Genomic DNA, 27,921 nt, shown 5'->3' with positions numbered 1-27,921 from the left:
AGAAGGTAGCAACATTGGTTTTAATCTGTCACACAAACAGGGCGGCATGATGATTGAGCAGAAGCTTCCAGGTTTATTTTATGCGGACGATATCGTCTTATTTGCGGACAGTCGAGATGATATACAGCAGCTGGCGAATATATGCGGAAGGGAAGGTGAAGCTCTTGGACTAGGATTCAGTGTAACGAAGTGTGGTTTGATGGTATTTAATGATCCCTGTGATCAGACGGTGTCCATACAAGGCCAAGAAATACCGAGGGTAAGTGAATACAAGTACCTTGGAGTATGGGTAAATGAGAGTGATAGATACATGGAGGTACAGGAAAAAGCCTCGGCAGCAAAAGGAAAGAGGAATGCGGCAATAATGAAGCACAGAGCGTTGTGGGGATACAATAGGTATGAGGTGCTTCGAGGTCTGTGGAAGGGTGTAATGGTTCCAGGGCTTACTTTTGGGAACTCAGTGGTGTGCATGAGGGCAGAGGTGCAATCGGGAATGGATGTAAATCAAAGGACTGTGGGACGCCTCGCGTTGGGTGCTCACGGGAAGACGACAAACGAGGCTGTAAAGGGCGATATGGGGTGGGCAGGTTTTGAGGCGAGGGAAGCGCAGAGCAAAATAAGGTTCGAAGAAAGGCTAAGAAATATGAAGGAGAGTAGATGGGCAGAGAAGGTGTTCCGTTATTTGTATAGGAAGAGCGTGGACACACAGTGGAGAAAAAGAACTAGAAGACTCACTAGTAAATATACGGCTGGTATTGTAAGCCATATGTCAACAAAGAGCGTTAAGGGAAAAGTCAGGGAGGCGGAGAGGATTTACTGGATGGCAGCTATGGAGAAAAAACCGGCTTTGAGTAACTACCGAAAGGGCAAAAATGAAATAAGGAGGGAGGCCTTTTACGATAATTCAAGGGGAAGCGCTTTACTGTTTGAAGCGAGATCGGGTTGCCTTAGAACGCGTAGTTATAAAGCAAGATTCAGTAAAGAAGAAGAACAATGCACATGCTGCGGGAAAGATAAGGAAACGGCGGAGCATGTTCTGATTGAATGTGGAGATATCCACCCAGGTGTACGTTTGGGCACGAGCCTACAGGAAGCCTTGGGTTTTAGGGACAACAATGGAAAGCTGAACACACCCGCGATTGAAATAAGTAAGAGACGGTTAGAGTATTGGTGGCAGAAAATTAGAGAGAAAGGACAAAAATAAATATTGGAAAAATAAAATATGAACAGTGTACCGTAAATGGCAGAGAACTTAAGCTGAAAATTTACCTTTTTTTCCATTAAGATAGAATTTATCGAAGTAGAGGCATTAGGCCAACATAAAAAAAGAAAAAAGGGTTTTTTTTTGTCGAGCCTGGTGGCATACTTGTCACCACCCCGTTATAAAGGGGACGCTCATAGCATCCATCCATCTATCCAGACGGTAAAGCTAGAGAGAAGTGTGCTGCAAGTGTGCGGAGGAGCACTACTGTGTGTTGGGAGAGCTGGCAGTTGCTGCGAAGAGCGAGAGCGACTTAAAAGCGCAGCTGCTACTTGACTTTTTTGGCATCGTTCCAACAACTGCGGCGGGAAAATCGGGGTGCTGCACTTTGACCCGGATACACGGATGGATAGCCTTCCTAATCAAAGAGCTGGTTCGCATCCAAAAGACACCGGCGCGCGGAATGAAAGTACGACATCTTGCGTGTGAGTGTGTGGCGTTACCCAATGAGCCACGAAGGAGCGCCTCCTTCTACGTTGAAACTGCAAGCTATTTTTATTTACTACGTACTGCTCGTGATGCCAATCTCCAATGCCATGAGGGAACTTGTGACAGGTCTGTGTGTGACCAGGTGCTCCAACGACAACAGATGCGACGTAAACGAGAGCACGTTTATACGACTGGTTACACATACATAAAGGCTTCACAGTAACCTAAATGATTTTAAAATAATTTGCGGCGCCATTGTCCCTGCGCATCCTTAGCTACATTAGATGGTTCTGTGACCTTGACAGCACGCAGCCATTTAGCACAGCACTGCACTTCAGCCACTCACACGTCGCTGTCGACAAGATGGTCCGACGTGTCGTCGTGTCGTCCTGAGGTTGTGGTGCTGCTATCACGACCGTCACTGGGACGGCCGATTCGCTGTAGCATCGCTCGTCAGACGCGTGCTTGAGCATGGCTAGAACACCAGTAGGCCAATCCGACAGCTAGGCCTCAGCTTGCCTGGCTCGGTTGCCCACGGAATCGCGAACGCGCATGTGGGTCTCGATGGTGACGCTTGCACCATCGTCGCCCGGCGTTGCTCGCCGTCTAAGTTCCCCTTGAGTCCACCCATGATAGTTTCGGCACCGCAACGAACCAGTAGCTGCCGCAACCATCGTTTTCTCCTGATTTCAGACTGCCTCGACCCGCCTGGCTTCTCAAGCGTTTCAACCTCCTCCGTCTTCTTCGCGCTCCCTCATGAGCAGCGCCGCCACGCACCACACACATTTTCGTTCCGTTTTCGCCTCTAAATCCCCACTGTATTTAAAAACTTCCTCTACTCGTGACACTCCCATGCACCTGCCACATGCAGGTCGTTGCTCTGCGTAGAGAAGCCGTCTCTAAATTGAGACACAGCACACACACAGCACTGCAGCAATCGCAGTAGTCACTAGACAAGGAAACATACTGATTGTCCTGTGAGCGCACCAAAGATCGACAACTCAGAGGAAGTTATGTGTTAGCTCGGCTCAAAGAGTCTGCGCCAGTATTTTCTGAGCCTCTTATGCAGCTAACAATGAAGTCATATTCCATGAGTCGGAGACTCCAACGGAGTACGCATTAAGATGTTTGGCAGATTGAATACATGCTAGTGGTTGGTGGCCACATTTCAATATAAATTGTCGACCATAGAGGTAAAAGGAGTATTTTTGAATTGCCCACACCGCGGCGAGGCTGTCTCTTTCGATTATGGAATACGGTGTCTTGCGCGATAGCAGTTTTCTGCTGGAATGTAAAACCGTGTGGAGGCGCCCTTCTGTTTTTGGAGTAGGGCCACGCCCAAACTGCGCTATGATGCGTCCATGCGCAAAATGAATGGCCTTTGTAAATCAGGCGATCGCAATACAAGTTGCATTGTGAGCAAGGTTGTCAGCTTCAGGAAGGCTGCCTCATGCTGCTCTTTCTAGGCGACTCTGTTCGACGCTCTCTTTTTTGTGAGCTCAGTTAAGGCGTGCGTCAATTCTGCATAAGTAGGTACAAAATATCTGTAGTACCCGGTGAGGCATAGGAACGCTCGAAATTCTTTTTTTTCATTTGCGGCCTTGTAGCCGCTTGGACCTTGTCCGTGCTACTTCTCATAGTCCGTAGTATCACTTGGCCGCCAACATGAACTAGAAACCTAGTTTCGGAGAAGCCCACTTTACTCTCCTTGGGTTCATAGTAAGCTTCGCCTGCCAGACACGTGCGACAAAAAGCTACACAGTGTGGACATGCAATTCCCACATGGTTCAAGCGATAAGTACATCGTCGAAGTAGTGCAACGCATTTGGTATATATCTGACGACCACACGCATCAATCTGGTAAACACTGCCGGCGCGGTTGTGATGCCAAAAGGCATGAACGGGGACTGGTAAAGTCCATAGTCAAAGGAAAAAGCTGTGAGTTCTTCTTTCGACTCTTTGGCCATGGGTAGTTGCCAGTATCCCTTCGTGAAGTTAAACCCGGCAGTTTGTCAGCTTTTCAAACACCATATCAGTGCGAGGAATTGGCTCACAGTATGAAATCACAGCTTTATTCAATTGGCGAAAATCAATACATTACCTTATTGTGCTGTCTTTCTTCTCAACAACGACAATAGGTGCGTGGTATAGAGATTAGATTTTTTATAGTTCTCGCGGTGTAGCATCTCCTGTATTATCTTTTCCACGTCCTCTTTTATCGCGAAGGGCAGAGAATACTGTCGCAATTCAATTGGTGTTGGCGTTGTGAGTTTTATCTGGCACTGCTGAAGGTCAGTTTTTCCTAGTAGGTTGAAGAAAACCTTTGTGCTCTTCAAACAACGTTTTTGCCTAAGCCCTCTGTCCATCCGTGAGTGCTGGCGAAATATCAATGTCTCACCAGTCTTGAGATCGCTTCAGAGGAACATTCCCATCTTCCTCGTGAAGGCTGTTCATGTTGTCAGTTTCAATGCCCGTAGCGGCCGCTATAGCCATCAAAGATGAGTCGGCTGTGTCTCGTTCTTCAATATTTTTCAGCATGTTAATGTGAAACACTGTTACCCTATTTTCAAGGTGCAGCATAGTCCAATTCATTGCGCTTTTCTACCATAGAGAACGGCCTTTCCACGACAATATTAACTTGTTTTTATCAGCTGACAACAAAACATGCACTTTATTTCCCTGCAATAGATCTCGTTTCTTCGCTTTTCTGACGTAATATCGTCTTTGCAGCAAATGCACTCTCTCAAGTTTCTTACGATAATACATGTCTTCTCTAGCCACTGGGGCAAATCCATCATGTATATGTACGTCACCTTAGTGTCCAGATCCAGGTGCGTGTTTGTCCACAGCTCCTTTAGCACTGTCATTGGTGTCTGTCATCTGTCATTGGCACTGTCATTGGCACTGTCATCTGCCATACAGTAGTTCAAATGGCAAAAACCCTGCACTACTTTGTGGGAGTTCTCTGTAGGCAAAAAATACAAGTCCGTGGTAATGGTCCCAGGCTCTTGCAAACTCTCGGCATATACGATTCAACCATCGTTTCAACGTGCCACTAAACCTCTCTACCAAGCAATTGGCCATGGCTTAGTCGGGCGTCGTTGGCATTTGCTTTACGGATGGTAAGTGGCTGAACTCCTTCGTTACAGCTGACATAAAGTAAGATACCCTATCACTGATGATTTATTTTGGGGATTCCCACGCGGGAAAACATTTCAAAATGTCCTTTGGTCAGTTGCTTCGAATCAATAGTCGGTAAAGTGACTGCGTCCAGATATCAGGTGGCGAAGCCAATCAATGTTATTATGTACCAATTTCCCTTGATGATATAGCTGAGATCGGTCCAACAATGTCAATGGCCACTCTTCTGAAGGGATTCTCGATTACGGGCATCGTGTCTAGGGGTGCTTGACCGACTAAATGTCGCGGAACAGTCCACTGGCACACATCGCATTACTTTACGAAACGTTTGGTAGCGGACTGAAAACGTGCCCGAAAGAATTCTGTGATGATTCAGTTCACGATTCTGGTCGCTTCTTGCTGGCCCGCTAGAATTTTTTTATGTGACATTTTTAACACTAGCTGCCATAGCTGCTTCGGTACCACCAGGTGTTCGAGCTCTTTTTGGCATGGTAGTCTGTGTTTATGAAACTAAATGCTATCCTTCAGAAAGAATTCTGTTTCATGGGATTGGACAATTCTTGTTCTCCCGGTTGCGTTGAAGCACCAATTTAACAAAACGTCCTCTTTGTGCCAACGTTGTAACGTCTGGCTATCAATGGCGCCAACCGAACTTGTTAAAACGGGAAGAGGAGCGTCGCTACGTTTTGTTCCACCCGTTGCTGCCCTTATGTCGTAGCCCTTTGCTGTAACCTAGTTTACCAGTGAATCAGCGCTGTCAGGATGATTCAGCTTCACCCCTTCTTGTACTTCTTCACCCTTCTTGACATTGTCACTGCTGCAGAGTATGTCTTGTTCAGTAACATCATTGGAATTATGAGGCCCATGCGCTAGTTTCACGTCATCTTCAACAGCTGTACGAGTTGTTCCATTCGGGATCATTTGCGGATGTGTCCAGCATTACAGCTCTTTAGATGTTTCCTAAGGCCACATCGTAGAGGGGATCTAGCATTTCACTCGAACTTCACCACTAAAAATGGCGTCTCCAAGAACACAGCTTCTGGTAAGTAGCACACTGTTAGATCACGTATGAATACTGGACTATAAGCCCCAGACATCTTTTTCCTCTGATACGAGCGCCTATCGAACTACAACAGTGTTACAACCTGTGTCTCGACGTACCGTAACGTCATGTTTATCCAACAATACTTTCGCAACTAGCATGGCTCCAGTTCCACTAGCTCTAACAATTCGGCCAACAGTGACATTCACGATCGGGATTGTCTCTCCATCTTGTAAGACGACGTACCCCTCATCACCTGCCGCACCTTCCCTGCTTTATCAACTGAGACCACGCATGATGTCTCCCTCTTGCTCTCTCTCACAGTGGCAAACTTCTCCTCGCTAGGACGCAACTTGTCGCCTGTTCAACCCTGATCTCTTTACTTGTCTTTCTTGCACGACCAACATTCGGCTGCCTTATGCTCTTTCTTTTCCCATAGGAAAGATCGATTGCCTCCCCAGGGTGTCTCTTTCGACCAAAATTCAGCAATGACTGAACCTCGACGAAATTGGCGGCGGCATGAGGGAGTTCCTGCACGCTTTAGTAGTTTCTCTCTTCGAGAAAACTCTTAAAGGGGGAGAACATCCCTTGGTAACTTGCTCCGAAAGCATTAGCGCTCTGAGGCCCGGAAAGCTTTTCTCAACCTCTGCGAGCTCCAACCAATGATCAAAGTACCCCGAAAGCCTCGATGCGTACCGCTTGGTGGTTTCCCTATCCTCGGACCTCGCATATTAATGAATTTGTCTCGGTACCCGTCTGCCATGTACAGAAACCGTTGCAGGAGTGACCGCTTTAACGTGTCGTAATTCAAGGCAGCAGTCGGGTCCATGTATCCGATGACCGTCAATGCTTCCCCAGTCTCACATAGACTTAAGGAGAGTGCCGACTGCATTTTTGGCCATTATGGAGAGGTGACGAAACTTTCGAAACGTTGTAAGCACGCGTCTAGGTCGTCCCTTTTGTCATTGAACGGAGGTATTAGTTTATAGAGACTACACACGTTGGACGAAACGGGCGCATTCGTGTTCACAGCATTTACGTCATGGGCTGCTTGTGGACTAGCGGCCCTTTCTTGAAGCCGAAGCTTCAGCTCAAGCACCTTCATATCTTGTTCTAGCAGCTTTTGTTGCCGCTCCACTTTCTCACGAGCTGCTTCGCATACGCTCCCGCTCCTGCTCTCCCCATGCCTTCAATTATGCATCCTTCAGTGCCAGCTCTTTTCCAATGCTGACACCGTTCTCGTTATTTATGCCCTGTGTGTGAGCGCTGACTACCAATGTAATCAGTCAATCCTGGCGAGGATCGCCAATTGTGACAGGTTCGTGTGGGCCTAAGTGCTGAAATGACAAGACATGCGACGTAAACAACGACAGCACGTTAATAAGACATGGACACACATATATGAAGGGCTCAGAGTACCATAAATGATCTTAAAATCCTTTGTAGCGCTAATGCCCCTGCGCATTCTTAGCTACAGTACATGGTCCCGTGACCCTGACACCGACCAGCTATTGAGCACAACACTACACACGTAAGCCACTCACACGTTCCTGTCGACGAGATGGTCCGACGTGTCACCATGTCGCCTTGAGGTTGTGGTGCTGCTATCACGAGAGTCGCTCGGACGGCCAGTTCGCTGTAGCTTCGCTGGTCAGATGCGTGCTTGACCACGGCTAGAACACCAGTAGGCCAATCCGCCAGGTAGGCTTCAGCTTGCCTGGCTCGGTTGCCCCCGTATTCACCAACTCGCTCGTGGGTCTCGATTGTGATGCTTGCACCGTCGTCGCCCGGCGTCGGTCGTCGTCCAAGTTCGCCGTGAGTCTACCCGTGAGAGGTCCGGCGCGGCAACTAACCGGTAGACGTGGCAACTCTTGTTCTCTCCCGCTGTTCGACTGCCTCGACCCGCCTGGCTTCTCGAGCGTTTCAGCCTCCTCCGTCTTCTTCGCGCTCCCTCATGAGCGGCGCCGCCGCGTAACACACACATTTTCATTTTATTTTCATCTCTAAATCCACGTTGTACTAAAAATTTACTCCACTCGTCACAGGAAAGTGGTGATTTCTGTGTTACCAGTGGGATGGTGCAATGAGCACGCTACTATGTGACTATGCAAATGGAAAGGAAGAGAAAAGTGCCGCCCGTAACTGTCTATAATTACGACGACACCTCAACAGGTCGGCACGGGGGATAGGGTAGTGGAAATCAAAGAGAAAGGTAAGAAGAAAAGAAAAAAAAGTAGGAGAAGGAGAAAAAAAAGCGCATTTGGTCGGCCCCACGAGCACGCGTCACCACGCACTTTGCCCCGCGTAGGGGCAAACGCTCACGCTTGTGCGCGCTTCTTTTGAGTTGGAGAGACTCGCGAAGCTTGGGCTCTCATCGAAGCAATTCTGTTGTAGTTACACAAAGGTCACTGCACCGTCTGCACAGTCTTCATGTGCAAAAAAGAAGCGCTTTTCAGACGCAGCGAAATAACAACTGAGACACTTATTCACGTTCATCTGTACCCTTGAACATTTCGTGCGTCATTTGTGCGTGAGCAACGCGGGGCACGTTTTGATCTGCTTGCCATTCTTCGCGTGACTTTACAATTTGTTGTTATCGCACTCATTGCTTCGCCTTTGCGGCAAAGCTGTGACTTTTTTGTTGACTACGACCTTTACTGCTACTGCCACGGTTTCTTCAAAGCCCCGCCAAAGACTTAGAAGTCATTGCGAGCACAGTGTAGCATACTGTAGTCGCGTTGTTAGTGGACAGAAAAAAAAAGTGAATGAGTGACATATTGGCACGCAAATTAGTTTTCCGGAACATCCAAAGGTTCGGAAGGAAAAATTTCTTGTAAGCGCTTGGTAGTGTGACCCCACGGGAACGATCCCGGGATAGATTCCCGCACACGGATGAAGCTTCCATTGTGGCTAACAGCGTGAAAGCACAGGCGAAGACGAGAAAAGTACACGGCAGTGCAGAGCTATTCACTTCTTGTCTTTGTTTTTCCGCGCTGTTAGCCACTTTAAATCAGCGCTAACTCCCCAGTTTTCTATCTTATGAAGTCTTCGGCAACCAAGGTGTATCTTCTCGAGAAATAGATTTCCTCGTTGTTGCGTAAGCTGCAAGTGGGGAGTTGTCTGTTTCTGCTCCTTAGAATGAGTGTCGCATGAAGCTGTGAGTCTCAATATGGCACTCATCGAGGCTGATACACTTGGCGACAAAGTTTTTTTTTAATTGACAGCACCACGGTAGCTACAGAACAGAAGCATATGCCTGCTACAACGCCAACAAAATTGGGTTTGCTGGGTGATAATTTTCTGTACCTCCCACAATATACGAGAGGCATTTGTCCTGAAGTGGACGTAGTCAGGCTGATGATGATTATTATGATGATGATGATGAATTTTCTCTATTGCTTTGCTAAATAAATGCAGCTTTATTATTTATGATACTGAAGCAGTTGTGGGCAGTCCTTGGTAAAAAAGAGTTATTCTTCATTTTTGAGCACCGCGTTCTTGCCGTAGTGAGTTTGTGTGCGGCCGCAAAGAAGCTCTTTACTTTTCCAAGAAAAAATGTACGTGTTATACGACACTAAAATACACGCTGAACGATGGAAGTATTTCTGACTTAAAAATTTCTGCAAATATAATTTTCGAAATGCAGTTACAATGGGGGGGGGGGGGGGGGGGTCAAATCCAAGATCACCTGCAAACTTCAGCGCACTATACTTGCGGAGCAATATGCGGAAGCCTCGTCTCCATCACTCCAACGTCAAAATAAGTCGTCGTCGAATCACTTCACTCGTAGTTACTGCCTCACGTGCACCATTCAATGTGATATTGCTTTAGCGCAGCTCAGTTTGAGCGCTAAGATGCTATACAGTCAAGAAGGGGAAATAACAGACGACCGTAAGAGCGCTAACTTCCAACTCTTGTGTATTGCGTACCCTCACAACACATTATATGGCTCATTCTACGTGACGCCACACACAGGATAAAACCGTAAACGTGTGGCGCAGCACACGCTACCAAGGAAACCTAGTTGTGATCTGATCTCAAATTAACAATTCTCTCGGAACGCTTCACAGCATGCGCTGCATAAAATTGAGCTGCTTCTGAGATAAGGCCATATTATTAGTATTATTACTGTTGTGTTATATTATTATTATTATTATTATTATTATTATTATTATTATTATTATTATTATTATTATTATTATTATTATTATTATTATTATTATTATCCTGCGCTACTGCTCGCGCAAGCGGTCATTAACACACCTACCAGTCTGTACTATGTAAACCACGCCACACGACAGCAGAAACATGTAGACAGCTAAGGCATAATCAACAAACTTTGTTACATGCTTCTTTCCACAGGTGGATTGCACCTCCTTCTTAGGGTTCACAAGCTTACATAGTCGACTTAGTTTGTCTGGAGCAGAGAACACTACGCGCACATTTTTACTCAGGGCTATCTTTCTCAACTGGTGTGAACTTTGATGTATATATGGTATGCCAATTATTTTTCCAGCATCGGGTTCACAACTGATCAGTGGCCATTCCCGCATACGTGAACCATTCAACAGACACTCAACTACCGACACTTGCACCAACACTGGGTAGAATAATCGATTCCTTTGTCCTGCAAAACTAGCGTCCATAAAGTGATGGCATGACTTCAACAGGGCAGTTTTAAAACATAACCTAGCAATGCCTCGCTTTATCAGCTTTGAATGCGCCGAATTCAATTCAACAGAGGCTTTTCCGACCACGGTTTATAGCACCAGCAAGTGTGTTCAAATGAACAAGAAAGACGAAAGTCATGAAAGCGGATTGTGCCTTTTTGTGGTATTTAGTATTTCCTTTCAAGTGGTACAAGACACTCCCTAATTATTGGAAGGAATTCTGCAACCTGCTGATCAATGTATACTGAAGTACCCTGAATAAAAAAGTGACCCCGTACCTGCATGTGTCACTGCAAATGTCGTCAAAAGACGAAAGTCTTGCGTGTGGAGAGAGCGGACAAAACGTTTGTTTGATGCTTTGCGCAAGAAAATTGGCGATTTATATTCTGGATGCAATGCGTTAGAGAGTCTCGATCCGTGCAGCGAAGGCGAACGAGCGCATCGAGGCACGTTAAAGTCCCTAAAACACACTAAAGTAGTGCCAACTGCACCCCTTCGCCTCTGCCTTCCCTCCCAGCAACCACAGCAGCGCCACTAGAGTGTACACAAGGAAACCACGCATTCGAAAGCACGTGGGCGCACTGGATGTGCCAGATGCTTGGGCAGCTGGGGCCCTGCTGCGCCGTGTGTTCAACGAGTGGCCGTGCGTCGGGCATGCTGAAAGGGTACGCCGATGGCGTCTGTTCGTGGAGCGCATGCTCTCGAAAATGGACAAACAATATCGCGTTTGCGATACCTCCACAAAAGCTACTGCGTCATTCTGCAGATTCTTAGGACCCCCGAGTTTACAAGGACCGCAGTGGCGCTGCCATCGAGAGCATGACAGCTGAGCGTGTCTGCACACAAATGGTGGGCCATAGCATGTAGTATTGCGTTCTTGCGGTGATGTTTTCAGGCGCGAAGCTCCTTAAGCTGAGGGTCGTGCGTCCGGGAAGCATGTAGTAGTAGTTGTTCCTTAAGCTGTCGATCGTGCGTCTGCGAAGCATGTAGTTGTAGTTGTAGTAGTAATAGTAGTAGTACTCGTAGTAGTCATCGTAGCAGTAGCTAGCCACCCCTCGTTTATATCTTAGAATGTCCACTACATGGTGGCACTTCTATATAATGAATACTGGAGATAGCGGTACTTGTAGTGCTCATCTGACGGATAGACAGACAGACAAGCAGACGCACGGATGGATGGACGCACGCACGGACAAATGGAAAGACAGACAGATGCATGGACTGACGGATGGATGGATGAATGCATGGAAGGACGCACGCATGGATGGACGCATGGACAGGTGGACGGTGGGACCAGCGCACCAAAGGAAGGATGCATGGACGGACGGATGGACGCACGGATGGACGTATGTACAGATGAACACACGAACGGACGGACGGGCGAACGAACAAACAGATGGATGGACGCACGAAAGGAGGGAAGCAAGAATGACTGGACGGACTGAAGGACGCTTCGCGCCACTCATCATCATTCACTCCGTGGATGTGCTGTGATTTTTCTCACTGCATGTCACATGCTTATATACCCGCAACATCATCGTATTTAATGTTACTTTTCATATTTTTTTCTTTCTCAATCACTTATTCGGTACATCGCCTAAAACTGCAGTGCCCAATGAGCTCTTACAGAAAGATGAGCTTACGCCCATCTTTGCGGCCAGGGGCCATACAGCCTCTACTAGCGTCTTTTAATATCTGCTTAGCAGGCGAGAAGAGAGGAGCCTCCACATTGACACGAATGGCACTACTTCTGTTTTTTTTTTGCCGGGACTTCAAGGCACGCTAGACACGAGCGCTAACTGGCCACTATCTTCGAAAACAAAAGAAGGCGTGCATGCCTGTTTAGGAGGCGATAAGGTGTATAACGCAAAACGATGGGCAGGTGCCACCGTGTCACCTTAGCAAAGCGTTGGAAACACTTGCTTACCTGAGCATCGCGTTGCATTGTCGGTGGTAAACGCTATGGGCCTTAGAATTACTTATGTATGTACTCTCTAGTATAAAGACACATATTGACGTGTTGTTATGGTACCTCAGATATGCGCAAGAATGTATTTTTAATTGACAATCGCACAAGTCTAAACGCTGAAACTTGGGCAATATTGGTGGGCGCTGCGGATAGGGTTGGTCGTTTGGGGTATCGTTATGGTGGACTGACAGACAGAAAGGATTCAAACACAGTGGCGATGCGGCGCTCTGCCACGCGCCTTTCACCGCTCGCGAGACGTCGCTTTCCTCTCTCCCTCGGAGTGACGTGGAATTTCGGCGGCCGAGCAAATCGCTCGCTGGGTATTTTTCGCCGCTGCCCCCGGCTGCCGCGCGAGAAAACCACAGAACACCTATTGCAAACCACGAACTAGCGCCTGCGTTTCCTCCCTTCATACTCACTACGGCGTCACGTCCTCACCCATGTTTCTCCTTCTCTCTCTGTCGCGGAAAAGACAAGCCAGCAGGTGGGCGCGCCGCCTCAACATGTTCATTCTCGTATCTCTTTTCTCCCGGTGCCGCTGGCTGGTGAGTGGAGGCGCCAATGGGCGGGAGCTGCTGCGGCATGCTTTCCGCCAGTGGGCGCGTACCTAAGAACAGACAGACAGACTAAATTTTTTTCGTAGAAGTAACCCAAGAAAGACTTTCGTCTTTAAAAACACTCACTAGAAAACAAGAAATCGTCCACATAACGAAAACCTTTGCACTGTTATGCCTGCGAGTCCACAGCGAACGTCCATGCCTCTGAAAAAGGCAATCTGTGTCAAGGCCAGCCCGCGAGCCCGCCTGACGTGAACAACTCAACTGCGTCAACACGCGACGGCGCCTTTCTCGCGCGAACGTGCAGTGGGTCACTCGAGCAGCCCGTCGAGCCAGCAACCGGCTCCTTCTTGTCTGGCGGGTCTGACGCAATGCCTGGCGACGTCACTCGTCCTTGGGTGCAGCCACCTGCAGCGCAGCCTCTCCAGATTCAATGAGAGAGAATGACGCGGCCCAGCGGCGACCCCCATTGGAGGAGTCTGACCTCACGACCAGCGGCGCTTCTGGTTGGACATTTGGGTTGGACCCGGTGCATATAAAAGAAGCTCTGCGGCACGTCGCGAGCAGCAGACCTGTTGGAGAGCAGTCCTATCTGAGAGCAGACATGTGTGTCGCAGCAGTCTTATGTGAGAGCAGACATGTGTCGCAGTTGAGCTTTGTGTTAGCAGTCGAGCTATGTTTTAGCAGACCCCATTTGAGAGCAGACCTATGTGTTAGAGAGGAGAGCTGGGCTGTTCGAGTCTCTGTTGGCCCCAGTGCCGAATTTGTAACGCCTCTGTATATATGCTGTACGTAAACCTTGTTTAACTCACCGTCGCCTCGTCCGCTCGTCTATCAGCTCTGCGCAGAAGCAGTCGCGAGCTGAGAAACCTACGCTACCAAACGTCTGGTGACCTTCCCGGCGGAGTTCGAAGCAGTGGCGCCTTCGGGACCGTGTTGGCGTCGCCGTCTTTCGAAACAGTGGTTGCAGCGGTGAGATTTCGAGGCGCCCTTCGTAACGTCGTCGGAGGCGCGCTTCGCAACAGTGGTTGGCAGCTGCGGGATCGGCCGGCGTCAGCGACATCGATGCGGTGAGTGCCTGATGTTTTCCCCTCAGTTCACCAGACTACTCTAGCTCAGGTTGTAGTAGTTTAGAGAAGGGCTGTGTGAAGCATTGAAGTGAGCTTTGATCGTTTCTAGCAAAGTCGAAGTGCTTTGAAACCAAAGTTAATGCGGAGGGGGTAAACACGGGAGTGTTAAAAATTGCTTGCGCGTCTTGCTAGTAGACTTATAGTGGGTACGGCAAGTAAATTCTTAACAGGGGCAAAGAGCAAGAGGCTAGTGGTGTGAACGATGGAGAACCTTAAAGTGAAGGAACTCATCTAAATTTGTGAGGAATTCAGCCTTGCTTTGGGCCGTGCGAAACGAAAGCAAGCGATCCTTGAGATCATGAAGGTTGAAGGAGTGACAGCTGAGGAAGTCGATGAGGCCGGGGTGGATATCAAAGCACGCCACGAGGAGGCTGAAAAGTAAGAATTTCGCGAACGTGAAGAAGCAGAAAGACGCGAACTTCGCGAGTGCGAGGAGGCCGAGAGACAGGTACGCCTCGAGTTGAAACGAGTAGAATTGGCATTCCTACAGTGTTCGCAGGCGCCTACCGTAGCTTCTCCGAAGATTCAGGTCAGCGGTTATTGAATTCGGGACCAACTGCCACCGTTCGTAGTAGGCGAGGACATGGCGAAGTATCTCGTCAAGTTTGAACACGTCTGTGAGCGAAACGCTTTGGAGCGGTCTCTTTGGGCGGAGAACCTGTTAGCTCTTCTTCCCGGCGAAGTGTCCGACGCGATAACTTGCTTGTCAAGGGAAGCGTTTGAGAGCTGTGAAGAGGTTAAGGAAGTGCTCTTGAGACTTTATAAGTTGTCACCCGAGGCTTTCAGGCAAAGGCTCCGGTATGCTAAAAAGAGGAATGAGTCACACGATGACTTCGCGTTTCGTCTTAAAGCCGATTTAATTGAATGGCTCAAGGGCGAACATGTTTATGACGACCGCGATAAAGTGGTGGAATGCGTTGCATTGGAGCAATTCTACCGCTGCATTGAGGAGGATGTCAAACTTTGGCTGCAGGACAAACTTGGTGAAGTACAGCTAAACAAGGCAGCAGAGTTAGCTGAGGAGTATTATACTCGCCGAAAGTTGCATAGCAGGGCAGTGCGTGTTGAAAAGGATGAAAGGAAAGAGGGCTTTTCAAAGAAACCTGATCAACGGAAGGCGCGAATTTGCTACAACTGTAAAAAGGAAGGCCACATCGCGATAAACTGTAAGCAACAGTTTGCAACTATTCGAGAATCGGAAAACAAACGGAAGCCGCTCATCTGCTACAACTGCAAAAAGGAAGGGCGCATCGCGATAAACTGTAAGCAAAAGTTTGCTTTCGCAACCATCCGAGAATCGGAAAAGAACATGCGGTTGTCGGAGCCGTATCTCCAAGAAATTTGGGTGAATTGGAAAACGTGCCGAGCACTTAGAGACTCAGCGGCAACCATAAACGTTGTCCATCCTTCAATGGTGTCTCCGGTTGACTTTACAGGAGAATGCGCGTGGATCAGGCAAGTCGCCGAGGAGCAGAGTGCTTGCTTACCAATCGCCACGGTTGTCATTGAAGGCCCGTTCGGTAAGCTTCGCACCGAAGCGGCTGTGTCTTTTGCGCTTCCCGATTGTTTTCCTTACCTTTTCTCTACCAACTCAGAGCAGCTTCTCAAAGAGCAGGGTAAATCACCACAATGCGCTCTCTCCTGTCCCTGTCTCTTAGCGCTCAATATGTCGTCAAGCTCCCTTTACCAACACGCCCAAAAAATGGCACAGGGTAAATCGTTCTTCCCAACTTAGCGTACATGGTCCTTACGCGATCGCAAGCGCGGAAGCTTTCGCAGATGCTTGATCTTGTTCAATGCGGTGAACTCTCAAGTGACCTTGTCGGCGGGTCGACGGAACCTCAGAGAGGAAATTTTCCGCGTGATTCATGTGAGCAGTCACGCGAGCGGCCCGTCGCCGAAGTGACCGGCGCGGTTTCCGTAGCAGGGGTAGACGACAAGGCGCCATTGAATCAGAGCGAGAGAGCTGCAACGCTCTCGCCTGTAGCGGAAAGTTGGAGTAAGCTGTCGAGGGTTGATCGAGAAACGCTCATTCGAAAGCAGCGTGAGGACCTCTCGATAAAAGCGCTAATGGAAAGCGTAAACTTGGAAAAAAAGAAAACGAATGTTTCTTTTTTTGAAAAAGCAGGGCTTTTGTATTGGAGCTACACAAATGCGCAAGGTCGCAAGTATGAGCAGCTCTTGGTGCCACAAAAGCATCGTCGCTAACTATTGAAACTGACGCATGAAAACGCAAGGGCAGGGCATCTCGGTATAAAAAAGACCAAGGCTAGAGTTTTTCTTGAGTTTTATTGGCCGAAATGCTGGAAGGATATCGAAGATTTTGTACGCTCATGCGACACTTGTCAGAGAGCGGGGAAATTCCCGGACAAGTGGAAGGCACCCATGAAGCTTTCTGATATCTATTATGAAGTGAAATTAGGAAGGTGGCCAAACAAAATTTACCGCAGTAGCTTGATGAAACCATACGTTCAACGTCAAGCGGTTGTAAATCTGCTGTTTAATGCTTCAGAGGAAGAGGGAGCAGAAATTTTTAGTTCTAGTGAGTTAATCGAAAGGAAATCGGAGGTAATCTTGGAGCAGTTGAACCTAGAGCCTAGGTTAAGTGAAGTCCAGAAGAAGGAGCTGAGAAGGAATGTTTCTTTTTATGAGATATATGGACTCCCATATTGTAGTTACACAGTCTGCAACGTTGCACGTATCAGTAGCCCTTAGTACCGCATAGGTATTGTCGCCTAAAAGTGGCCGGTTACTGAGATAGAGCATGATGCTCCAACAGCTCAACATAGACGTTCGCTACAACAAAGGAAAGCTAAGCGCTAATGCAGACGCATTGAGCCGTGCGTTTAGCTAGTACCTTCTCAACCTTTCGGTTTCTCGCTGACAATTAGGGACAAAATTTTGGCCTCATCACGACCTTAGCTGAGCGCTCTCGTCCAGAGTAGGCTCAAGGTGCCAACTTTATGTTGTATTCTAATTCGTTACGTTGTTGTACGTGAAAAAAATTTGAGTTGTCATTCTAAGAGTCTTGTGTCCCACATGTGCCTCTTGATTTAGAGGGAACTAAATTTCGATAGACACATTTGCAAGGTGTTTCAGCATGCGAACAAAGGAAAAAAGGACAGGGTAGACAGAAAGAGCGCTGACTTCCAACTAACTTTATTTCGCAGAGTGGCAAGAATTCATACGCCTAAAAAGGAAGATTACAGAGCATGAAGGTAAAAAACAAGCCCAATCTACGCACCAGTAACAGCACGTGTGACAGGTCCTCTAATGCCTCAAAGCCCATCCAGGTAATCACGTTAAGCCTGGGATAAAGCAACCGATTAAGTGCTTACGCATTTATCTCCTAGCACGTGTATTTTTTCGGCTTCCATAATTTCTCGGGTAAGTTGGTCTCTGTGCCTTGCCAATATAGAGCACTGATTAAAGATGGGGGTGCACCCACAATCTCGGCAATGAATGCCAAGATGCCCTTGTACCACATTGTGCACATTGTTTCGGTGTTCTCGCAGGCGGTCGTTTATGCACCTGCCAGTTTGGCCGACATTGACGCACCCACACGTCAGTGGAATCAAGTATACGACTCCCACTGCGCATGGGACGTAGCATGTCCTGTGCGCGACAGAGCACGCGGCAGAAGTTGCGCGAGGTGTATTTACCCGTTTGCAAAGCTTCTGCAATTTTTCCGGTGCTGAAAAAACAACAAGAACGTTGGCGTCTCGAGCAAGCTTTTTGAGCCTGTGTGAGACGTCGTGCACGTATGGTAGTACGACAGGCCGGCTCTTTCTGACGCTGGTGCGCTTATCTGGTTTGTTGCCTCGCTTCACGACAGTGACCAGCTTTTCCGCCACTGAAACGAGAACTTGTGTGGGGTAACCGGCTTTGCTGAGGCGCTCCACTTGTAGAGCAAAGCGGCGGTGTACCATGTGGGGGCAAGACTTCTTTAAGGCGTTGGCAAGGCAGAGGTTAGCAATGCCCCGCTTGACCAATTTAGAGTGAGCTGAGCCGAAAAACGGAAGAGGCTTGCCGCTTCTTGGTTCATACATCCAGCAAACATGTCGGGGTTCTAGCAAAAGCTTCAAATCTAGAAATTTCAGGTTGTTATCAGTGGGTGATTCATACGTTAGAACTAATGGTTTCAGGCACTCTCGGAAAACAGTCAACACGTCAGAGTAAATGGTCTGAAAATTTTGACTGTTACATTTAAACAACACTAAATAATCATCAACAAAACGGCAGACTTTAAAAACCACAGAGTCATCACGTTTGTTTGACAAGACACGATCGTGATGTGCTAGAAATATGTCACTGAGAATGGGTGCCAAGCATGAACCAATACATACTCCACTTTTTGTAAGTAGTTTTTGTCATCCTTTGATACAAAATTGGCCTTCAAATAGAAGCTGAGTAACTCTATTAAGCTGCTGTTATGAATTCCAGTGCGCGTTTGGAACGCTGACGATCCGAAGCTGTCTATGGATTCCTCTACACATTTTAGTAGTTGATCGTGCGGCAAAGAGTAATACAAGTCCTTACTATCCACAGACATTGCCTGGAGTCCTGTGTTAGTTCGCCCAATAATGTCAATACCAGCGTCAGAGTTTTTGACCAAAAAAGGTCGTCTATTGTTAAATTTTTTAGGTCTTCTTGCAAGAAAAGTGCTACCGACTTTTGCCAGGTCCCCCTTTCTGTTACAATGACCCGCAAAGGGCAGTCAATTTTGTGAGTTTCCGCAGAAAAAAACAAGTCAAGGCTAAGCTTTTTGCAGCTATCTATTGCCTTTGAAAGCTTCTGAAGCCCCAGATCGCCGGCAAGAGTTTTCGCACGCTTAAGCTTATTCAGAGTAACTTTATCACTCTCGTTGAAAAGAGACTGCATTGCCTGTATGGCCTTCACCTTAAACATTGAACGAGGAAGAACCGCAAAACCACCCTCCTTGTCAGCCTGAAGAAGTGACAAGGAACAAAAGTGATGAAGAAGCGCGCCACCGACGACGTAACGTCGTCGGCGGCGCGCTTCGCAACAGCACCTTCGTCTGAGCGAGAAAAAGATCGCTCAGTATGAGTGCATTGCGCGGTCCTATACATACCTCCATTTTCTGTAGGTGAACAGCGTCGTCTAATTTCATAGATTTTGGCACGAGACAAAATTTTAAAGCTCTAAAAAATGGCTACTAGCTATCAAGGCGTCGTTCTGGAACCTTATGGCACCATATTCATCAATGGACTGTTCTACTACTTCGAGCGGGTCTTTATGAGGAATCGAAGAAGTAGTGGAACAGTCCGTTGAGAAAATATTGAAACAGTCCAGAAATAAGGAATTAGCGGAACAGTCCATTGGTGGATATGGTGCCATAAGGTTCCAGAATAACACTTTGATATCTAGTAACGGTTTTTTAGAGCTTTTACATTTTCATCTCGTGTCAACTTTTATCAAATGAAACGATGCTGCTTACCTAAAGAAAACGTGGGTATACATAGAATCGTGCACTGCACCCATACTGATCGATCATTTCTTGCCTGTCTTGAGGTTGTTCTGTCCGATAAGCTCGCTCAGACGAAGGTGCGCAAGGTATTTTGGTATGTGGACAATTTCTTGTTTTGGTTGGGTAAGTTTTTTCACTCACTGTACTTCAGTTGACATTGATCTGCAAACTGCAGAAGTCCTGCTAATAGTTAGGGAGTGTCTTGTACCACTTGAAGTGAAGTACCAAATGCCGCAATAAGGCAGAAACTGCTTTCTTCTCCTTGGTCTCTCTTGTTCGTTTGAACGCACTTGCTGGCGCTATGAACCACGGTCGGAAAATTGTCTCTTGCAGTACAATTTGGCGCATTCAAAGCTGATAAAACGAGGAATTGCTAGGTCATGTTTTAGAAATGCTCTGTTGTAGTAATGCCATAACACTATGATCCCTAGTTTTGCAGGACAAAGCAAGCGATTATCCTTGGCAAAGTACCCGGTATTAGTGCAGGTGTCGGTAGCCGAGTGTCTGTTGCTTGGTCCATGTATGCAAGGACGGCCGCAAAACAATCGTGAGCACGACGCTAGGACAGCCAGTGTCATATTGTATGTACAGCGAATTTCAAACCATTTGAGAAATATAGACTTTAGAGGAAATGTGCATGTAGTGTTCTCTGCTCGAGAAAAACTAAGCCGTCTATGTAAGCTTACGAGCCCCAAGAAGGAGGCGCAATTTATCTGTGGAAAGAAGCATGTAACTAAGTTTGTTGAATGTGCCTTAGCGGTTTAGATGTTTCTGCTGTTGTGTGGCGCGGTTTATATAGGACAGAATGGTGGGTGTGTTAATGAACGATTGCGCGAGCACTTTTTCACTGTAAAAAAACAAGATTTCTTCAGTTGGTTTCCTGGCTATTCATTGGAAGACGTGTAGATGCACTCCACTCTTTGACCAGTGTGTCATCTTGGACCGCAGTCGTAACTAGTGGACACTGGAAATTATTGAGGCGAACGCAATCGAAAAATGTGCGCAGCTGCGAGGCCTGATCTCAAAATGAGCTAAATTTCCTGGAACGTGTGCTGCGAAGCGTTGCTATAAGATTGTTAATTTGAGATCAGAAGACAAGTAAGTTTCCTTGGTAGCGTGTGCTGCACCACCCGTGTACGGTTTTGTCGTGTGTGGTGTCACGTGGATTTAGCTATTAAATGTGTTGTAAGCGTACGCAATAAACAAGAGTTCAAAGTTGGCGCTCACTTTGTCGCCTGTTTTTTTTTTCCTTCTTGACAGCATAGCATGTTTTCTTCACGTTCAAACTCAACTGCGCTAAAGCAATATTTTTTTTTTACTATGCACCAACTCGTCCAGTCTTTTAATGCACCGCGTTTCTCGTGGATGATAATGTGAATCTGCGTACCCTCTGTAGCTGAGTCCGAAGGCGGGCCATGCAGTAGCAGATCATGATGAGCGATGCCAGGATGAGGGCGATGCCACTCACGATGAGCACGAGTGCCGTCATGGGCATTACTGTTACAAAGTGGAAAATGACAAAAAAGCTTTCTCAGACGAGATCTGTAACTCGGATTGTAAAGACACAAAAATTCTAAACCAGGTGTAACTAAATAACAAAAAAAAACATAGAACGCCAGGATTCATTAAACGTATTTATTATGGGGGAAACCAGCAAACGCAATGTTTTAACGTTAGCACTGTATGCTTACAACTGGGCCTGCGCTAAGGAGACACGCTGGAGGAGCTCTGGTGCCCGCACAATATTTTCAGAATATAGCGTTCCTTCTTAACGAAAGGCAGTACGGCAGTTGTTGAAGCGAGAACGCACTGCTTCGTTTCCAAATAATTATCGTAGTGGATTTAAATTTCAGTATGACGCTTTGTTAACCGCGTACTGTTAATTGAAAGAACTACATTTTCTCTACAATCAAGCGCGCTAGCATATCGCCTACTTGCTTGTGACCGTAAAAGAATCGACCCCGCCCCCCTCACACACACACACACACACACACACACACACACACACACACACACACACACACACACACACACACACACACACCCACACACACCGATTATATTCAGAAATTGGGTGTCATGGCCTTTTTAACGAAAATATGCACGTGTTTTCTGTAGCCGCGTCGAGATGGCGGCCGTGCCGGTATTTATTTTAAGGGCGAAGCTCCTTAAAGCAGCACCCGTTCCTCTCTCGTAATAATCGTATACAGTTGTAGTCGTTGTGTGTAACCAGTCTTACGTTTTGACCTGCAAGGTTGTGTCGGTGGGAGATTTTTTCTGTGCGTTGTCGAACAATAAAAAAATTGCAGCGTGTGCGTTAACTAAAAGCAGAATTCTCCTGTCTGGATTGGATTGGATTGCATAAACTTTTATTTGGTCCTTCAAAACACAGATCACTGTGTTGCGGGCAGCTCCCACGTGGGGACTGAGATGCCAAGCTCCTCAGCCGCCTCGCGGGCTTGGTGAACAGCCCAGAGCTGATCTGCCAAGGACGAGCTGCGGTTTGCCGCCTCCCATCTGGCAGAGGTGATGTGCGATAAATGAGTGAATTTGGTGCACTGCCAGAGCATGTGTTCTAATGAAGCTATTTCCCCACAATGTGGACAAAGATCACTTGGGTATAGGTCAGGGTACATGATGTGTAACATTTTCAAAAGTAGGGTACATTCGCGTTTGCAAAAGCCTTAATGTAAGTGCTTGGGGCTGGGTTAGATTTTTGTGAGGTGGAGGGAAAATCCTTCTAGACAGGTAGAAATGTTTAGTGAGCTCGTTATATGTTGTAAGAATTTCCCGGTTATCCCCTTCACCGGTAGAACGCATCCCCGGGGAGGCGCGGTTGGAGAGTTCTCGCGCCGCCTCCTGTGCTGCTTCGTTGAGATTGGGAGGGGAATCGTTGATTTGTCCAAGGTGAGCTGGGAACCAACTCAGAAGATGATGTGTTATGTTCTTGCCTTGCAGTATTTTCAGTGTTTGTTCACAGACCGTCCCCTTGGCGAACGCCCGTAGTGCTGCCATGGAATCACTGTAGACGACTTCAATGTTATCCATCTTGAGTGCTAAGGCGATGGCCACTTGTTCCGCAATGATTGGGTCTTTCGTCCTGACCATCGCTGAGTTGACGACATGGCCAGCCCCATCGACTACCACTGCCACAAACGCTTTCCCATTGGCGTAGGAAGCCGCGTCAACAAATACGACCCCTCGTTGAATTCTCCTGTCTCTCATTTTCCATTAGCAGCCATTGACATGTACGTTGAGGGCTATCTGACAAGGAAGGGTTGCTACGTTGTTCTCGCTGGGCGTCACCTCCTTGGTTTTAAAAAGGTTTACCGAGCGTTGGGCCGCAGTGCCATGAATACAGTGAACTAGTATGTACCATGAACTCGAGGTAGTTAAAGGTGAAAAGTAGACACGAAGCGCAAGCCGTAAGAAAGTGTGCGTGTGCCACCTCCCGTTCAGTCCTTGGAATGTCCACTGGATAGCGTTGCTTCTATATGGGGAATATATGATGAAAAGATGCGAGATGGTGGTACTTGGAGTGCTGAATATGTGGACGAACGGACACACAGACAGATCTATGGACGGACGCACGGATGGCTGCATGGACGGATGGGCGCATGGACGGACGCAGGGGCGGATGCATAGACGAACGCTGGGACTGACTCACAGAAGGACGTGCGGACGCACGAACAGACGCATGCACGGATGGGCAGATGGACGCATGGACGGTCACGCAGATGGACGCATGTACGGACGGAAGCAAGAACGAATGAACGGACGGATGCCTCGCTCCACTCTCCATAATTCACTCCGTGGATAAGCTGTCATTTTTTTTTCGCTCATGCGCTAGTTTCAAACGCCAGCTGGATGATCGCTGCTAGTGTACGCCGAGATTTGTATGTGGAATTTTCGATACGAAAAAGTAAAAAAAAAGTGAAATGCAGTGGTATGAGTTTTGCTTCTCAGTACTGATTGTTCTCGCATCTGGATGCGTCACACGTGGCTGGATCGGTGTTTCAGCGCATCCCGCTACACCTAAAGACCAATGTGTGGCACGCAGTGCACCCCTCGGGTTTGAATACGCCTACATGTGACACCGAGCTTCAATTTGACAGTGCTCACACTGGTAGGAATGAAACATTGTTATTATTGTTATTGGGTCGGTATACAGCGTAATCGTCTGCAAAAAGCCGCATTCCCGAAGAAATGTTAGCTGGAAGATTGATCAGGTATACGAGAATGAGCCTAGGCGATTGGACTGTGCCCTGGGGAACCCTGGATGCAACGGGTGCCAGGAAATAAGAGTATTAATGAACGTGGACTCATTGCTCATGGTTACACAAAAATATCGTATCGAGTGAAAAAGCAGATAACGAAGGTTTAGTGAGACAGTTTTAGGAATACGTGTTTATAGGGTATACCTTTCGAGAGCTTTTTGAAAATCGAAAATTAGCGCGTCAAGTGTGGATTTACTATGAAGCTTCAGTTTTTAACAAGAAAAATAAACAGTTGGACGTGATAGAAAGGCCTTTCTGGAAGCCATATTGTCGGGGGTGAAAGAAATTAAGAAACTTCATGATATGTGAAGGAAGAACGTGCTGCATTAGTTTTAAACTCGTAAGTGAGATGGGACGATAGTTTCTCGGTGACACTCGGTTACCTTTTTTTTTCAGTATACACTAGGCTAACCTTTCATACTTTTCAATCCCGTGGGTACATGCTTGTGGAAAGTGATTGCTGAAATTCGCGTGAAGGAATGACATGGATGCTTGATCTGTATTTTTAGTGTTTAGATGCTCATTTCGTGTATTCGAGTTCATGTTTTGCCCTTTAGGTTGGCGATTAAAGCAACGATACCTACTACATATTAGTCGGCCTTCACTACACCTTGTTAGCATGAATTTGTAATATCTGTACTGCTTGTCGATATTACACCCACAATCAAAAATAACGTAACGGCAACTAACGAGACACTCGTTTTTATGTTCAGAAGTGGCATGGTGAGTTTCAACAAAAGCCACTCAACTGCACATGGAACTCACGAAGTACTTCTCGTCACTTCCGTCTCCGCAGTTGTCCGTCTTGTCGCAGGAGAAGCCGTCCCAGATACATCGCGAATTGGCACACGTGAACGAGCCACCTTTGCAATCATCCTGCGTCGCTGCGCGTATCATGAAAGTTTAGCTAAGGATTAATTTAAAATTAAAAACAAGTGCGGAGCTCCGAGAATCCGAGAATGTGCACTCACTGGTACCAGGGGGAGCCGTTTCCCAGGTTTTACGCGTTACCAAGATCAGAGATTGCTAAGGTAAATCTAAGAAAATTGGATTTTTGAGAAAGTTTCACGAGCGGGACCACAATCATAGCTTATGACACATCAGCTTTAAGAAAGATACGCTTCGTACTAACCAAGGTATACAAAAACTAACTCAACACGTTTCCCACTTCCTTAATCAGCGTCCCACTGAAATGACATTACTTGAAGAAAGTTCCTTCATTTACGTCTTCAAGAAGAAGATGCACACATTCATCCCAAAAACTCAAACAGACTTTCATACCTCTTCCGATTCACCTCCTTACTTTGTGTAACTTGTATTAGCGGTGAAAACCTGTATAGCGTATTTATTTATTTTTTAATTTGGAGGTCATTGGCAAGCAAAAGTGGTTTCTCATTATTCTTTATGTGCTAATCACAATTGCGTACATATTTTGTGTCTAATGGCTTGATGTTAGAAAAAAAATTCCCAGTGTTTGATTTTATTGTCTACCTTCATTCTTCTTTTATATATTACAATTTATGTATGTGTATGCACAGGGGGTTGGCGCTTTGTCAGGCTTTCTTTGCGTCTACGCCAATCCTCTATGCAAATATGTATATGGCTTCTCCGTAATAAATCCAATACAAACAATGTAACCTTGCGTGCGCATGACGTGTTCATGCGTCTGCGTCGTGTGATTTTTCCGGCTACAAGTTGCTTCGATAGCGAAGAGAAAAAAACTGACGTACACCATACAGTCTGAATAGTAAAAATTTTCAGCTTGTCTAATGGGCTCTTCACAAAGTCTCACCATTTCAAGCTGATAGGTGCACTGCACACACTGGGCGCTCATGATCGCCTCTGCCAAAATTTGCAAAAATGCGTGCCGCAGAAAAAGTTGAAATTTCAAACTGAACACCACTTGCCCTCTTCGCGAGTTCGTGTCCCAAGATAGTAGGCGGTGCGGGTTGCACTTCAAAGAATGGCCTCACGTAGTTGTCGCAGCTCTGACATTGCTTCACTACATAAACACCAACGCTCTGATCACCCTAGCTCTGACGTCATTCATGGCAGCAAACAACTCGCAATTATACATTCGAGATGACATGCGTAATCCGCCGCTAAAAGCTGACAGAATCAATAAAAAAACGCAGCTAATCCCTCGCTTTTGGCATTGGTGTAACTCAAAAGTGAAACGTGTTTTCACAGAGGCAGTTGAACGTTTATTGTGCATTGTTACGTCACAAGGGGAAGGGATGATTGCTTCAGCGACAAATTGAGACATCACGCGAAGAACGACAAACAGCTCGAAACCAGCAGCGCGCACCTCAAATTTCTGCAGGCACGCACAAAATGAGCGTACACAGAATGTGCCGGGTCTATCACAGATCGATCCTAAATGAGCGCTGTTTAAATAGAAAGAAAAAAATTAATATTTACTTACTTATTTACATGGTTTGTGCGCGTAGAAAACAAATGATACAGACGGAATGGGGTGGGAACAGGCTGCCAGCTGCCACCTATATGGCACGACGCCTGCCTGCTCCTTCAGGAAGGGGACGTATAGAGGAAATAAGAGCAGAAAGAAGGAGAGAAAAGAGGGAAGTAAAAAAACAAAAAGTTGCACTCACGCAAACACAAATAAAGGGTCTGGTGAAAAAGGCCTCCAAACGCGACGCCAAGTCCATTTTCTTTAAAAAATTTGAAAGGGTTCTATGGGCCTGGTCACGCCTAGAAAGACATCCTCCTGGGAACAAGCAATCGTCAATGGTCGTGCAACTAAGCCCAATCAGTACATAGCCATCCTCGTTTAGTGCTCGTCACAAAACGAATGTAAGGCACCCTAATTGACATGCTGCAGTGTCTCGCAAAGGAGCCACACGAAAAACATATCAGACTGTCAGCATGTTTTTGATGGTATAATCTTTCGCGCACTGACGCCGAGACAACCCTTAGCTTATATAACAGGGCTTTGTTACGACGACTCAATCCACGACCATGAATACCAGGAGGAAACAATCTGCTTGCGGCACGCTGATCGAAATGCTGCTTTAGAAGATGTCGGTGAGTGTCTAGACGAGCGTTGTCCAACCGGCTTGAAATGTCTTGGCAGTCACACACGTTGTGGGCACAAGTTGAAGCGAGACGATCGTCCTCTTCATTATAAGGAATAAAAAACGCGAAGGTATCCACTGAACAATTAGGCACACCCCACGAGTAATAAGTTTTGTGGTGTGGCAGATTTAACGATGCTTCATATAATTTGGTCAGTGGAGTCTTTTCTCAACAATCTGCTAAGGACAGTATGAGAATCTGTATGAAAACCTTCGCATCACAAATTGGTGTTGCGCTAAAAAACTAGCACACAAGAATACACGGTACAAGCACGAACAACTCTCACAATTTTTGAGCAGCCTGCTTCATTCGTGAACGTGGCCGCATTAGCGATTGAAGGATTCTTCGTGCTCCCTTCTATCACGAATCTGATGAGCACGCATGCTGGAAAGAGTACACTCGATGGAGGCGGCGCTCATCGGAACGCTAGAGGCGACAATGTTTAGAGGGTGCCGAACGCCAAACCTTCACGCCGTCTTTCGAACAATTACAAAAACAAGCTGGAAATGCAGAGCTCGGATGACAGCCATGTGGCAATGGTGCACATAAATAGCTTGCCGGCAGCAATCTTGAGAACACATGCTTGGTGGCCTATTAGTTTGCGCCGGGCTCAGTGCAATGAGAGGTTGCTGTTTCGACACCCTGCGGGAAAACATTGTTTCCAGTTTTTTTTGCAGTTTGTTAGTATATTGTCACGGTAATAATAAAATAAGTAGCAGTGCACCAAACAGCCGAACAGCTCCAATCAAGCAGCACGACTTTGTCGTTGTTGTCCACCAGCGAAAATCCTGCGCAAAGCATAAGTAATGGCGAAACCAGCCTCGCCACAGCCAGATACCCACAACATGCCCACGCCATTAC

General features: G+C 46.9%; 1 protein-coding gene across 2 annotated transcripts in view; it reads right to left on the bottom strand.

The window, feature by feature from the left end:
• Positions 1 to 27,921, bottom strand: part of LOC142767680 (uncharacterized) — a 406,509-nt gene that overhangs the window by 149,681 nt on the left and 228,907 nt on the right. The window contains exon 2 of one of the 2 annotated variants that reach the window (XM_075869856.1): positions 21,075 to 21,184. In XM_075869856.1, the coding sequence (XP_075725971.1) occupies positions 21,075 to 21,182 (108 nt within the window). In that variant the 5' untranslated portion in view covers positions 21,183 to 21,184. Of the gene's footprint in view, positions 1 to 21,074; positions 21,421 to 27,921 lie in introns of those variants that run through there. The other variant, XM_075869862.1, reaches the window with a different exon arrangement.

This window comes from Rhipicephalus microplus, chromosome 1, assembly GCF_043290135.1.
Source record: "Rhipicephalus microplus isolate Deutch F79 chromosome 1, USDA_Rmic, whole genome shotgun sequence".
NCBI classification, from domain to species: domain Eukaryota; kingdom Metazoa; phylum Arthropoda; class Arachnida; order Ixodida; family Ixodidae; genus Rhipicephalus; species Rhipicephalus microplus.
Note: the sequence above shows the minus strand (reverse complement) of the source record. Positions and strands in the feature narration are given on the sequence as shown.